This window comes from Pelophylax lessonae (assembly GCF_965119305.1).
Source record: "Pelophylax lessonae genome assembly, chromosome: 5".
Lineage (NCBI taxonomy): Eukaryota > Metazoa > Chordata > Amphibia > Anura > Ranidae > Pelophylax > Pelophylax lessonae.
The window spans coordinates 284,637,296-284,653,530 of NC_138772.1; the positions used below are offsets into that span (position 1 = coordinate 284,637,296).

The following is a 16,235-nucleotide window of genomic DNA, read 5'->3' on the forward strand; positions in this document are numbered from 1 at the left end:
GAAGGAGCGGTATGGAAGTCCGCAACATTGCCCTTTGGCACATCTGCATACGCAGCAGGGTAACAAAGATCATGGCGCTGGAGAGAGGATGGGGCCAAAGCTAAAGGGGACTGGCATTCCTATTTAAGCCATTATAATTTCCTTACAGAACACTGATTTGCAATAGTCTCTAAAGTGACCCTGTCACTCAAAAACAACAACAAAAAAGCAGATTTCCAGTATAATGTGCAAGCACCTAGAGGTCTCTGCACTTAGGGTATATTTAGCAGCTTTCATGGATCTCCTACGTCTGAATCCTGGGCCGTTTGGAACACATTTTTGTCACTCCCAGGTAGTGTTGGAATGGGCATACCTCTTCCACTTCCCATATATTCTTATTGGCCAGTATTGTAGACCATTCAAAAAAAACTGTGGGTACTGTATGTATGGGAACAGAAGGGAGTCTTCAAAGTAATGGAGCTTTGTCCCACTTTGTATTGGTAGTGGGGAAAATGAAACCCACTCAGGGCCGGCGCTACCTATAGGCAAGGTAGGCGCCAGCCTTGAGCACACATCGGTGGGAGGCGATGCTCACCCTCCCTCTCTGTCTCCCTCCCTCTCTGCATCCCTCTCTCCCCTCCATTGTCCATCACTTGTGGAGTAGCATACCTTAAGTCTCAACAAACCCAGGCCAGCGGGGCGTAGAGCCGCAATGAGAGCGTGTGTCCATGAGTGAAGCTGTCAAATTTAGGCTCTGATGTCGGTAAGGGCGGGGCAAATATGCGGGGCTCCACCCCTTTGTTCCGTCTATACAGAAAACAGCCAGCGTTTACTTATTTGTGGGCGGGGAAGAAGGTGGCAGGGGGAGGGACCAACTACCGCATGTGCATCCACAGCTCTGTATAATTCAGATTGATTATACAGAGCTGTGAGGGCACATGCAGTAGTTGGTCCCGCCCCCTGCCACCTTCGTCCCCGCCCACCAATGTATAAATGTCGATTATCTTGTCTATGCAGGGGAGAAAGGGGCGGAGTCCCGCACTTTGGCCATACCCTTGCAATACATTAGAGCTTCAATTTGACAGCTCCACTCATGGACTCACACTCACTCTCATTGTGGCTGTATGCCCCGCTGGCTTGTCCACCAATCCCTGGCTTTGCTGGATAGAGGTTTATACTGCTGAATGTCCTGTTATAGGCTGCTCTAATTTATTATCTATCTGATGCCTGCATTCTTCCCTCGGCTCCTGTATGCTGGGATGCAAGTGTGCTATGTTTAATTCATTGGTGTCTTTGCAGTTTAACAAATTCCTGAACAGTGCACTCTGTACATTGCATTCCTAAACCTGCACTCTGTACATTGCATTCCTGAACCGTGCACTCTGTACAATGCATTCCTGAACCGTGCACTCTGTACAATGCATTCCTGAACTGTGCACTCTGTACAATGCATTCCTGAACTTGCACTCTGTACAGTGCATTCCTGAACTTGCACTCTGTACAATGCATTCCTGAACCGTGCACTCTGTACAGTGCATTCCTGAATTTGCACTCTGTACAATGCATTCCTGAACTGTGCACTCTGTACAATGCATTCCTGAACCTGCACTCTGTACAATGCATTCCTGAACCTTGCACTATGTACAATGCATTCCTGAACCTGCACTCTGTACAATGCATTCCTGAACCGTGCACTCTGTACAATGCATTCCTGAACTTGCACTCTGTACAATGCATTCCTGAACTGTGCACTCTGTACAATGCATTCCTGAACCTGCACTCTGTACAATGCATTCCTGAACCTTGCACTCTGTACAATGCATTCCTGAACCGTGCACTCTGTACAATGCATTCCTGAACCGTGCACTCTGTACAGTGCATTCCTGGACTTGCACTCTGTACAATGCATTCCTGAACCTGCACTCTGTACAATGCATTCCTGAACCTTGCACTATGTACAATGGATTCCTGAACCTGCACTCTGTACAATGCATTCCTGAACCGTGCACTCTGTACAATGCATTCCTGAACCGTGCACTCTGTACAATGCATTCCTGAACCGTGCACTCTGTACAATGCATTCCTGAACTGTGCACTCTGTACAATGCATTTCTGAACCTGCACTCTGTACAATGCATTCCTGAACCTTGCACTCTGTACAATGCATTCCTGAACCGTGCACTCTGTACAATGCATTCCTGAACCTTGCACTATGTACAATGCATTCCTGAACCTGCACTCTGTACAATGCATTCCTGAACCGTGCACTCTGTACAATGCATTCCTGAACTTGCACTCTGTACAATGCATTCCTGAACTGTGCACTCTGTACAATGCATTTCTGAACCTGCACTCTGTACAATGCATTCCTGAACCTGGCACTCTGTACAATGCATTCCTGAACCGTGCACTCTGTACAATGCATTCCTGAACCGTGCACTCTGTACAGTGCATTCCTGAACTTGCACTCTGTACAATGCATTCCTGAACTGTGCACTCTGTACAATGCATTCCTGAACCTGCACTCTGTACAATGCATTCCTGAACCTTGCACTCTGTACAATGCATTTCTGAACCTGCACTCTGTACAATGCATTCCTGAACCGTGCACTCTGTACAATGCATTCCTGAACCGTGCACGCTGTACAGTGCATTCCTGAACTGTGCACTCTGTACAATGCATTCCTGAACTGTGCACTCTGTACAATGCATTCCTGAACCTGCACTCTGTACAATGCATTCCTGAACCTTGCACTCTGTACAATGCATTCCTGAACCTGCACTCTGTACAAATCATTCCTGAATCGTTCACTCTGTACAATGCATTCCTGAACCTTGCACTCTGTACAATGCATTCCTGAACCTGCACTCTGTACAATGCATTCCTATACCGTGCACTCTTTACAATGCATTCCAGAACCTTGCACACTGTACAATGCATTCCTGAACTTACACTGTGTACAATGCATTCCTGAACCTGCACTCTGTACAAAGCATTCCAGAAGCTTGCACTCTGTACAATGCCTTCTTCAAACTGTACTCTGTACAATGCATTTCTGAACCTGCAAAATCAGGTTTCGCCTACGCTGTCAGAAATCCTTGCACCAGGCCTGAACCCACTTCATGTATGTACAGGTGCCTTTATGTGCCTACATTTTATACTGGTTAGCAGCTTTATTTTATTTTTTTTGATTCAATGTCCTTTAAACAGATGATCACAAATAAGATGTCAACAATACTGTATGACTGCATTATATAGATGATATTGCCTGCTATCAGCTGACGGGCCAAATGCCACACTTGAGACGGATTAAAACAACATTGAGGACACATGAACACAGCACAAAGACTTCACAGATGGTTCTGTCTTCAGCGCATGGCTGAGAACTAGAGCCAAGCATGCCCTCCTCCCCCCCAACCTGGCACTCCAGTGAGCACTGGAGGAGAAAAGCAGAGAGCAATGACTGACATGTGACCACTCCGTTCTCAGTCTTAGAGCTGGCTTGGGACAGCTGCAGTTTCACACAGATGCTGCAGCATGGGCGTAAGTTTGTATATTTGCTTTTTTATAATCCTACACTTCTCCTTAATGTGCCAGTCTCCTTAAAGTGTATGTCCAGCCAAAACGTGTTTTTTAGTTGTGGATAGAATGAGGAAGGGTCCGAACCTCTGTTGTGTTGTGTTTTTATAGGGACTCAGACAGTAGTAAAAAGGTTATTAGGGTTCTTTTGTATCAGCAACAGAAATGTCACACACCAAGATGCAAAATAATCGCCCTTTATCTTACGGTAATAGCCAGCAGGAACAAATTTAATTCTGAAATGTTTTGCACTAGGCAAAGCGATTTCTTTTGAGAAAGTGCTGTGCCGAGAAAAATACATGTCAGAATAGAATTTGTTCCTAATGGCTATTTTTTACTCAGCTCTGGGGAAGCCGCGGCCCGCACTGAAAAAGGGTCCTGTATATTGTCTGTTTGAGGTCCGAATTCAGGCAAAAATTCAGACCTGATTTGCACCTGAAATGGAGAACAGGGACGCACCGGGCCCCCTGCTGTGAGTCGCGGCCGCAGCTAGCGTGATCCTAGCCTTACAATTTTTTTTTTTGTTGTTTTTGTTTGCATCATAAGATAAAATTACACAGTGGAAGGCTTAATAGAAATGAAGGATAATTACAGCATGAAAATTCGACAAAAAGATTAACTGAAATTAAGATTTTACTTGCTGCTTATTTAGACTGGACCCGTTCTACTGCAAAAATAATTTTGCACCAGGTACTTTAAAACAAGTGGCATATCTGGTTTGCATATCTTTTGTTCCATTTTTCTCATGAAGGTGTACAGCTTTAAAGTCCAAGCATATATCAATGGAACTGTTCCATGTTACCAGCAAATCGTGCCCTGCTACTTACATTACCATTCTGACATATTATTGGTCTTTGCATTTGTTTTACAACTAAAGCCTAGGACACACAGGTCAAATGTCGGCCGTCATCGGCCAGTTCAATAGAAACCCATGTGTTTTGCAGCCGGTCTGTCAAAAGCCGGTCGTTCGGCTGGCTTCTGTTGAAGGGGCATGACCGAAAAATGTCTGCTGCTCGGCTCCAAATCAGCGCTCCCAGCCATTGGCTGAGAGCACTGACCAGAGTGTTCTGGCGGAAGGGCCGCCCCCCTGTCAGAACACAATAGAACAGCAGGGGAGATGGCTTCACTAACATTGTGTGTTTAGTACACCGGCTCCTCTTGAGCTGTCTGCTGCTGGGTTAAACGGAAAAAAAACAAAAACTAGTAGTGTGTACTAGGCTTAAGATTTTTTTTTTTTTTTTCAAAAGTCTGTGTTGTAAGTGTAATATTGAAAGTAGAATTACATGTAAATTTCAATACAGATAACATTAAGCCGCTTTTGTTCCAGATACCCCTGATGAACAGTCAAGAGTTCCACCCCGTCTTGAGGCTATCAGCAAGATGTGGAATCCTGTACAGCAATGCCTTGTAGTTACTGTGGCTGTCCTGTGTATGATGTGGCAACACTTCAAAGCCCTAATTTCCTTGTGGTACGCACTTCACATATGCACGTTCTCCACATAATCCTCTTTCATAACTATTTTCAATAATTTTCCTGCTTACTTGTAGGTGTAGCGTTCCATGTCAAGGACCTTTTAAAAAAAGAAGTAAGTGTTAATTTGCTTTTCAGGACAAATGCATTCAAAGGGGTACAGGAATACAGGAAATCATATTGTTCTTTTTTTTTTCCTAATTTGCATTCAGGAAACTTGAGCGTGAATGCAGAAGTTGATTTACTGTCTTATTGTTCTAAACAATGGAAAGGGGAAGCACCAAATGTCACATACATGAGGAAGGTAAACATTGGACTTATTATATTTTAATGCAAAATGCTGCAGAAAGTCAGACTGAGCCTTTATTGGCTGGAGGACATTCATCATCATTTAGTTCTTTTCTCTCCAGCCTTATTGTTGTTGTCTCGCACCTTTTATTCCATTGATTTCTTTCTTTTCAGTCGTGCATCAAATGTATGCATTAGCTAAGGTGGTCTTCTGGCAAAAAACAGCCTGCCTAGGAACACCCATTTCTCTAGACTGACATTCTCCCATCAGGACATTTTGATATTTATATAACTCCTCCCAAGAACCAGAATACTGCTTGCACCAAGAGTCATGCTTAGGCAGAATGCTTTGCTTCTCTATGCAATGCAGGCAGATTATGGCAGGTAGGAGGGGCAGCAAGGTGCTGTACATAGCTTCCAGAAAAGACCACAGGGTCCACAGCACCCTGCATTAGTATGCCTCTCAACAACCCTTAGCCCTGATGCAAGCAGTTGGATGGCTTTTAAAGGAGTTATGCCTGTATCAAAGTGGCAGTCTGGAGAGTAGGTGTTGCTAGGCAGTCTTCCTTGCATGCAGAATACCCTAGGTCAGTTATGGAGAACCTTGGCACCCCAGATGCTTTGGAACTACATTTCCCATGCTGCTCATGCACTGTGCAGTGTAGTTTCAAAACATCTGGGGTGCTAAGGTTTGCCATCACTACCCTAGGTAATGCCCACAATTGATGCTGAGCCTTCTTGATTGAAAATATGAAATCCAATAAATGAAAGAGGCAGGTCAGGGTTAGTCATTCTGGATAGGAAAGGGCTATATAATACTCAATGTCTTCTAACCAGATAGTGTTCCAGGCTCAATTAGACTTGCTTTATCTCCCTTACCATGCAATCCTCCAAAATAATAAGCACTGGAATGCTAAATGATCACAATAATTAGAAACCTTTCTAAAACCAGAAAAAGCAGCAGGCCCCTTTCACACCTGTGCGACTTGTGCTGCAACTTGGGATTGCAAAGTCGCATGACAAGTCATACCCCATGATTTCCAGTGAGCACCATTCATATCTGTGTGAAGTAGTCCCTGCACTACGTTGGTCTGACTTTGATGCGACTTGAGGTCCATAGACCTCAAGATTACACAAGCATTGCTTCAAGTCATGTCAAAGTCGCAGAATTTTAAGGTTGTACAAGGGTGAAAGGGGCCTAAATCAGCTTCCGCAATTCTGAACATCAAGAAGAGGATAACACAACAACACCTCCTTCTAACACCATACTAACATTGTTCTCTTACTAAAATGCTTCAAAATTAGTTGCCATTGCTGAGCTTCAAAATCACATGTATCAAAAATTACAAAAAGTTGCTTTAGACTGCAAAAAATGGTAATAACTACAGTGTGATGTGAATGTGATTAGTGCAATTCTGAATACAGCATCCCTTTATTGAACAGTGTGCATATATCCATTATTATTTTTTATACAATAGAGGCAAGACATCCTCCTTTACACAGGGAACCCCAAACAAAGCTGGGATTCCTCCAGACAGTGAAATATGCAAGTATTACTCAACATACTGTAGCTTCTGTAAAAAAAAAGTCCTTTTTTAACTCTGTTGTTTTAAGCAGTTCACAAAACTGGCAATACAAATGATGTAGTCACATTCAGTCGCTGTTATCTTTCAGGAGGGTAAGCTCTGAGAGTCTTAAAAACCACAGGAGTTTAGAAAATTGTCTTTGTACACCAAGACTTTGTCATTTTTTTGAGTAGGCAAGACAAGGATATAGTTGTTTTTGTTGTGCAACATGTCCTTGTTCAAAACCAGTAATGTTATGTTTCTTTAACACCATCACTTTGGTCATTTTGATTCAAAGTAATGCCAAATTCAAGGAATTTTCCTTTACATAAATAAAGCCTATCAGCGATGGGTGATAATGCGATTTTTTTCTGCGACTTTCTGTGTTTTTAATATGTATGTATCAGAACTTCAGATTTTTGAAAACTTTTGAGGGACTTTATTGGTGTGTTTCCTTATCCCTATGCGATTTGTTGCATTTAAACTAGTCCTTATTTACAGAAAATGTACACCAAGCTCCTGAAGTGTGGATGATAATCCAACGAAACGCGTAGAGCCATTAAATATGAAATATGAAGATTTATCAGGATATGGACTATGTATACCTATGAAAGAGCCTATGAGCCACTGGATTTATCCCTGCTATGTATTTGATGATATATATATAAGCCGTTGTATGATATTTTTATCTGCTATTATATATCTACTTATTATGGTTATATGCCTAGCAAAACATTTCCTTTATTATCTTTTGTATGTCCATACCTGGATTGTCTGTATTTGTACTGTGAATATGTTAGATTTTATTTATTTTATTTACGGACTATTGCTGCAGGATTTATTTTTAACGTGCAGCAAATAATAAATTAATATATTGAAACTACTTTTTCTCTTACGTCCTCCGACAGTCGCCGCCTCTTCATATTCGTCACAATGGGGTAATTGACCTTTCTCCGTAGGAGTAGCTAGGCAACAGAATATGTCAATATTAAAGCTTTTAACATATCCCACCCCCAGGGGGTGGTCCCCTCAGTCAATACCCTCCTACTTCCTGTATCCATACCTCAGTTTCATTGACTAGCTGTTAGGAGTTAGCTGGCTGTTTCTGTGCTGGGGCTTTTTGTCTCAGCCTTTATCTTCTTTTTGATTTTATTTGAGTGTTTTTCTCTCTCTTTACTTAGCTGTTACTTTTGTCAGCATTAGTTAGTTCTCATGGACGGTGATCACCACGGATGCCAGCCTGTCGGGCTGGGGTGGTGTTCTGGGCGTTCTGTCCGCCCAGGGCACTTGGTCGGAGGAGGAATCCTCCCTTCCGATCAACATTCTGGAATTGCGAGCGATGAATCTCTGCCTTCGGCGTTGGACGGACAGGCTGTGGGGCCGTCCGGTTCGGGTGCAGACGGACAATGCCACGGCGGTGGCCTACATTAACCACCAAGGGGGCACCAGGAGTGCCCGAGCGGCTCGGGAAGTGGCCGACATTCTGTCTTGGGCCGAGACACACGTCCCGGCGATAACAGCGGTTCACATTCCGGGGGTGGAGAACGGGCAGGCGGATTGTCTGAGTCGCCAGACCCTGGACCAGGGAGAATGGTCCCTCCACCCGGATGTCTTCCAGATGTTGTGCGCGAAGTGGGGTCTTCCGGAGGTAGACCTGTTCGCGTCTCGTCTGAACAACAAGGTGAAAAGGTTCGTGGCAAGGACGCGCGATCCTCGGGCAGACGCGTCGGACGCGTTGGTAGCTCCGTGGCATTAGTATCGACTGATGTATGCATCTCCACCGATTCAACTGCTGTCCAGGTTCCTTCGCAGGTTGACCTCGGAACCGCACACGGTGATTCTAGTGGCACCGGACTGGCCTCGCCGGTCTTGGTACGCAGACCTCGTGAATCTGGCGGTCGACGCTCGCTCATACTCGGTGTCTAGGGTGTTGTCTTTCCTTCACACGGGTGTGGACCAGCGTTTGGCGTTTGGCTACGATCAAGGGCCAGGTTTCTGCGCTGGCCGTTCTTTTTCAACGCCCTGTGGCGTCTAACCCCTTGGTTAGCACTTTTGTTCAAGGGGTGCGACATCTGGTCCCTCCTAGGAGGGTACCTTTGCCTCCATGGGACTTGAACCTTGTTCTGTCCGTGTTGCAACACGCTCCTTTTGAACAGATCAGGAAGATCTCGTTGTCTATGTTGTCCAAGAAGATCGCGTTTTTGGTGGCGATCACTTCGGCTCGCAGGGTGTCGGAGCTGGTAGCTTTGTCCTGCAGATCTCCGTATTTGGTCATTCACTTGGATAAGGTGGTCTTGCGACCTAACCCTTCTTTTCTTCCGAAGAGGATCTCGGAATTTCACCTCGATGAGGACATTGTCTTGCCTTCGCTCTGCGCGAAGCCTAAACATCCGAAGGAGGTGGATTTGCACTCCCTGGATGTTGTTCGGGCGATCGGGGTTTACCTGAAATCGACGGAATCTTTTCGCAAGTCGGATTCTTTATTTGTCCTTCCAGAGGGACCTCGGAAGGGCATGGCGGCGTCGGCTTCTACCATCGCCAAATGGATTGGACAGACCATTGAACAGGCCTATGCTCTGAAGGGGAAAGTTCCCCCTATGCCTGTGAAGGCGCACTCTACTAGATCTCTGAGTACGGCTTGGGCCTGTCATCATCGGGCTTCTGTGGCCCAGGTGTGTAAGGCGGCGACTTGGTCGTCCGTTCACACCTTCTCAAAATTCTGGAAAAGTGGATGTTCAGGCATCGGCAGATGCTTTCTTTGGCCGCACGGTTCTTAGTGCGGCAGTACCTTAGGGTCCCTTGTTTTTGGGCCCTTGGCTGTTTGGGATGTCGTTTATCCCTAGGTTATTTGTTTTTTCCTGGGTTGTTGCTCCTGTTGAGCAAGTTTTTTTCATGCTACCCAGCTGGTTTCCTTCCTTTGGTAAGGTTCCTTTGTTTCTGCTGTGGAGACTGCGTTGCCTTAGGCGCGGCTGCGTTTCCCACCCCTCATGTTTGCACTGCTTTGGGACGTCCCCATTGTGACGAATATGAAGAGGCGGCGACTGTCGGAGGATGTAAGAGAAAACGGAATTTTTGTAAAATCTTACCTGTAAAATTCCTTTCTCTGAGTCCTCCGACAGTCGCCGCCCCCGCCCCTCTTTTGGGGTTTGGTTATATACTCTACTGCTATTCTACTGAAACTGAGGTATGGATACAGGAAGTAGGAGGGTATTGACTGAGGGGACCACCCCCTGGGGGTGGGATATGTTAAAAGCTTTAATATTGACATATTCTGTTGCCTAGCTACTCCTACGGAGAAAGGTCAATTACCCCATTGTGACGAATATGAAGAGGCGGCGAATGTCGGAGGACTCAGAGAAAGGAATTTTACAGGTAAGATTTTACAAAAATTCCGTTATTTCCATTTGGAGATTTGTAACAGCAACCTACCTCATTTAAAGTCCCGTTATCCCCATGCCCCCTTTTTATATACAATATTAGGGATGGAGATGGTTGCTGTGATGCTTCAGATCATTTTCCCATTTATTCTTCACACATGAAATTAACTTTTATCATGCAGCATCAGGATTTTACTACACTTCTATTACTTTGCAAGAGAAAGTGCATTAGTGTATGTATAGTCAAAACTTTTTTTTTTTGGATAAGAGTATGGCAGGATTAAGCACACTGTTGGAATTTTGACTGGTTTCTGCTGAACTGGTCAAAATTAGATTAGTGTTGCCCTGTTGGCCTTCCCCAACCCTAAATACTTAAATTGAAAATTTGAAGCAGTTAGATGGAAAATTGCACAGTTGTGCAGCCCTGTATAGCGTGGACGGAGGAATCTGTTTGATTTTTTTTTGCTCAGCCCATAGGCTGAACTAAAAATATCTAACACTGTATGGCCAGTTTTAGTACCCCTGTCAAATTTGTATTGCTGCCTGTGTCTCTGCTAGGCAGATACTCTGTTTGTCTTGGTGACTATTAGCACTAAAGCTGGGCATAGACCAGAAAAACAAATTGATTCCCCCATCCATACATTTGAGGTGTATGAAGGAATCTCCCCGTTGCTCTATTGTATTGACAGTGGAACGACTCCGATTGGCTGCAAGCGCTGATCAATTGAAAATATACTGGCAATCCCGTTTTTGAAAGGAATCAATCACTACATCACCTCCTCTCGATAGGAACAGCCATAGATGGATCGAAATTCGACCGGTCCCTGCTAAAGTGACCAAATTTCGATCCATGTATGGCCAGCTTAACCACTTGCCCACTGGGCACTTATACCCCCTTCCTAACCATGCCAATTTTCAATGCTCTCACAATTGGAATGACACTTATTCAGTCATGCAACATTGTACCCATATTACATTTTTGTCCCCTTTTTTCACACAAATCGAGCTTTCTTTTGGTGCTATTTAATCACCACTGGGTTTTCATTTTTTGCTCTATCAATAAAAAAAGATCAAATATTTTTTTAAAAAATGCATTTCTTTGCTTCTGTTATAAAATTTTGCAAATTAGTAATTTTTCTTCATAAATTTTGGCCAAAATTTATACTACTACATTTTTTTGGTAAAAATGATCAAAATCCGTGTATATTATTTGGTCTTTCTGAAAGTCACACCTTATGTTCTGACGGCTTATCTAATTTCTTGAGATATTAACAAGCCAGGACAGTACAAATACACCCCAAATTACCCTATGTTTTTGGAAAGTAGACATTCTAAGTTATTTATTAAGAGGCATGGCAAGTTTTTTAAAGTTGTATTTTTTTCCCACAATTCTTTGCAAAATGAAGATTTTCTTTTTCTTTTTTTTTTCACAAAATTGTCATATGAACAGGTATTTCTCTCACATGGTATATGCATACTTGCAACTACACCCCAAAACAAATTCTGCTACTCCTCCTGAGTATGGCGATACCACATATGTGAGACCTTTACATGGCCTGGCCTCATACAGAGGCCCAAAATGCAGGGAGCACCGTCAGGTGTTCTGCAGACATAAATCACGCATTTCATTTCTTGACTACCTATTACACTTTTGAAGGCCCTGGAGCATGTACATAGCAAAAATTACACCCAAAAAACATTCTGCTACTCTTCCTGAGTATAGCGATACCACATGTGTGAAACGTCTACACCGCTTGGCTACATACAGAGGTCCAACACGCAGGGAGCACCGTTGGGTGTTCTATGGACATAAATTACACATCTAATTTCCTGACTACCTATTACACTTTAGTGAGGCACTAATGAGCACTGTAGTGGCACTGATGTGGCACGAATGAACACTGATTTGGCATGGATGAGGCACGGATGAGCACTGATGTCACACAGATGAGGCATGGATAATCACTGATGTGATGTGGCATGGATGAGCATAGATATGGCATAGATGAGGCATGGATGAGGCACAGGTGAGCACTGATGAAGTACAGATGAGCACTGATGTGGCATGGATGAGCACAGATGTGGCATGGATGTGGCACGGATGAGCACTAATGAGGCACCGATGGGCAAAAATGAGGCATGGATCTAGCACTGATGTGGCATGGATGAGCACTGATGTGGCACGGATGAGGTATGGATAGGCATGTATGAGGCACGGATGAGGCACAGATCAGCATTGGTATGAGGAAAGAGCTTAACTGGACATGCGCCGGTTTGTTGACAAGTGATCGCTTCCTCATTGGGCAGGAGCGAGTCGGTGGTAAAGGCCCGCTGTCATTGGCACTTTACCTGATCCGTGATGCCCTGGGCCCGAAGGACCACCTCCAGGTGCGTGCCACAGGGGGCATGCACTAAGCGTCAGTTCAGGAGGATGTCATATTACGCCTTCCCAGAACTAGCCGACTGCGCTGTAGCTGTCATTCAACTATGGCCCCGTCGGCAAGGTTCCTTTCACACTTGTGCGACTTAGAATCTGACTTGTGAGACCCCAAGTCCCAGGACATTTGAAATGCTATGCATCTCTATAAAAGTGCGATTGCAATTGACATTACTGAAGTCACATTGACTTCAGAAAGGGTTCCTACACTACTTTGATCCGACTTTGACACAACTTCAATGCTAGAGAGTGTAATAGTCTTATCAAAGTCACTTCAAAGTCGTATCAAAGTCGGACTCCAAAGTTGCACTGAAAATCATGCAACTTTGGAGTCGCCTAGTGTGAAAGGAGCCTAAGACAGAAAGTATTGGCAAATCAAAATGTTTAAAGTTATCACAAGAACAAGATGTGGTTGTAAATTTCTCTTGTTAATTGACGGACACAGCTCTTCATCTTCTTGACCGTAGGGTTATACAGCCCCCTACAGGAGTAGGACACTAGGAAGAGAAAAAGCTTGATCATGCCTATGGTGCAGTGCCTGGGGGTATACTCCCACTTCCTGCTGTAGGTATTCAGTTTTTTTCTGCCTAGTCAGAAGTAAGGACCTAGTTCCTTGCTGGGATTTCTGGTCCTGGCAATTTTTTTCTTTTCAAATGACATTTTTTCCTCTTTTTATTATTTTGTTCCTGTGAGAGCTACAATCAAGTGCTGGACTGGGTGACAAACTGGATAATATAGATCCTTAGGGTCCCCCCAGTCCGTCCAGCGCGTGCACAGGCTGTGACATAGCCCCCCTGGACTGTGAATTAAATGTCTCGCAAGGTCGCATATGATTTGGCCTTGGCCTAAGTTGCAGCGTTCCTCCTGGCTGACAACCCCCCACCCCCCCATTTCGATAGAGAGGAGGATCTGTCTGGAGTGGTGCCTATCTGGTTCCTGATATGGTGAGTAGCTGTCCCCCCTCTAACCCTGGAGGGTTTTGGGGTGGACGTTGGCCCCTCGTTGGGACAATCGGACCCCCGGGTTCCCCTCCTTCCTGCAGGCACCCCCCTTGCCGAGTTCCTCATCCTGCCCCCCCTCCACATACGCTGGGGATATTTTTTTTGGGGGTGGTCTGACCACTTTCCCGGGGTGGGGGCAGGGCCTTAACTGGCAATGGGGGCAGGGGGGGGGGGGTTGTACCTGGTAGGGACTCCTGCCAGGGCCCCCTGTCCTGCCTTGATCTGTCCTGAGGTCTGGTCTCCCGATTTCTGGGTTCTTGTAGGCCTCAAGGCGTGGCCATTTTGTTGTAGCCTTGTGTATTCTTGTACACGGCGGCCATATTTGTGTGGTCCGGTGGCCATTTTCTTGTGGTTTGCATTGCAAATACCAGCGGCCATGACAGTGGAGCCCCGTGGGTGGCAATTTCAGCAGTGGGAGCCCCTCCTTGTCCCTTGGTGCGGACTCCTGAATCATTTAGCTTCCTGATTAATTACTCCACGTCTGCGACCGCGCACGAGAAGGTGCTGGTAGATGCACTGATTGTATCTGTACGTGAGACCCTAAAGAAGGAGGACACAGCTGAAGCTGCAACAGAGACGCAGGTACCCTTTGGCACTCACAAGCCATCCAGAGCAACAAAGTTGTTTCCTTTCCCAGCCTATTTTGACAGAATTTTCGCAAAAGAGTGGGAATGACCAAGCGTCCCCGTGGGGTTCCTAAGCGCTTTACCAAGGAGTCTGGCCTTTAAGGATCCGGCTGACCGGAAGACTGAGGCTGTGGCTCGCATTATCTGGTTTGGCACCTATCGCTCACCTTATTTGGTGATTCACAAGGATAAGGTGGTGCTTCGTCCCTGTCTGTCATTCCTTCTTAAGGTGGTCTCTGACTTTCATTTGAATGAAGACATTGTGTTGCCTTCTCTGTTTCCCAGGCCTAAACATCTGAAGGGAATTGCCTTGCATGCCTTGGATGTGGTCCGGGCAATTTGGGAGTACCTGGCAGCTACAGAGTCTTTCGGGAAGTCAGACTTTCTATTTGTGCTCATGGATGGATCTCGCAAAGGGTTGTCCGCTTTCTCTGCGACATTTTCCAGATGGATCAGACGGTGGTTCAGGCGTATTCTATCAGGGGTCAGGTTCCTCCTTTCCCTGTCAAGGCGCACTCTACTAGAGCGCTTAATGCCTCCTGGGCCTTCCGTCACCAGGCATCAGTAAAGCAGGTAGCAGGTTTGCAAGGCGGCCACCTGGTCGTTGGTGCACACTTTTACAACGTTTTATAAAGTGGATGTATTGGCATCTGCAGATGCTTCCTTTGGCCGCAAGGTTTTGCAGGCTGCTGTTAGGAGGACCTGATCCTCTTTGAGGGTGTATTGCTTTTTTCAGGTGGGCTCCAGTTGTTTTGGTTAAGCCCCTGTCGCCTGGTTGGCTACTGTTTAGCCTTAGGAATTTTTTTGCTGTTTCCCACCCCTAATGTGTGACACTGCTTTGGGACATCCCAATGGTCAAGATTGACAGGAGCTGTGTCCGTCAATGAAGGAAAGAGAAAATGGGATTTTTGTATTACCGTAAAATTCATTTCTCTGATTTTCATTGACGGACGCAGCACCCACCCCTCTGTGGAGTTATAATTCTCCTGACACTGCTTGAAACAAAACTGAGTGACTAGAGCTGAAAGAGGGAGTATACCCCCTGGGACTGCCCATGGGTGTAGCCAGACGTTTTTTTCTGCCTAGTGTCCTACTCCTGTAGGGGGCAGCATAACCTAATGGTCAAGAATTTCAGGAGCTTTAAATGAACACCTGTCAATGAACATCAGAGAAATGGATTTTACACTAAGTCAATAATCCCATTTTTCATATACTCAAGTTTTTCTTTTTATCAGTTTTGACTATTTTGCATGCTCAAAAGCTGATTTGCACAGACCTCACAGAATAGGACATTTAATGAGTACAGGGTGACTAATTTGGCTCATATACTGTAACATACAAGGCAGGAAAGGATGTTGACTCCAGCAAACAACTGTTTTGCATGTTCCTAGTGTACATAGTGTACTGGTACTGCACAGACAGTTTTAGTGTTCAAAGGCAGTGTTTCTCAACCTTTTTCCAGTCAAGGCACCCCATTCTAAAATGTAAGTGGTTAGGTTTTCATCGCAGTAGCATCCACACATGTAAGACTCCCAACATTAGAGGCAATTTATTATTTCAATACTGACCAGTATTCCAGAATTTCTTTTTCCTCATTTTCTCTCCTCCCATGCAGTCAAAGTAACCCCCATTGCTGACAGGGGGGGGGGGGGGGGGGGCAAACAAGGGTGCTGTGCTGGTGCCCAATGTCCTTATTAACCAATGACATCAGCGGTTGTTAGGATGCTGGCAGCATGCCTGCACAGTGCCAAAAGTTGTAAAGTTGCACAGTGAAAACCTTTGGCTTTGTGTAATAAACACGCCGGTTTAATCCACTGCTGGCTTGTACACAATTTTTGGACAATTTGGGGCACTTTTTAGGCATTTTGCACACCACCGCTGAAGAACCCATCCTGGTTGAAAAAGGCTGTT

The 16,235-nt window shown here is 45.1% G+C and overlaps 1 protein-coding gene across 1 annotated transcript in view; it reads left to right on the forward strand.

The window, feature by feature from the left end:
• OTULINL (OTU deubiquitinase with linear linkage specificity like) overlaps positions 1 to 16,235 on the forward strand; it is a gene marked incomplete at its 5' end in the record, with an annotated part of 131,821 nt that overhangs the window by 67,414 nt on the left and 48,172 nt on the right. Inside the window, 3 exons of the mRNA XM_082257442.1 lie at positions 4,887 to 5,028; positions 5,108 to 5,145; positions 5,243 to 5,334. Of these exons, the coding sequence (XP_082113568.1) occupies positions 4,887 to 5,028; positions 5,108 to 5,145; positions 5,243 to 5,334 (272 nt within the window). The remainder of the gene's footprint in view (positions 1 to 4,886; positions 5,029 to 5,107; positions 5,146 to 5,242; positions 5,335 to 16,235) is intronic.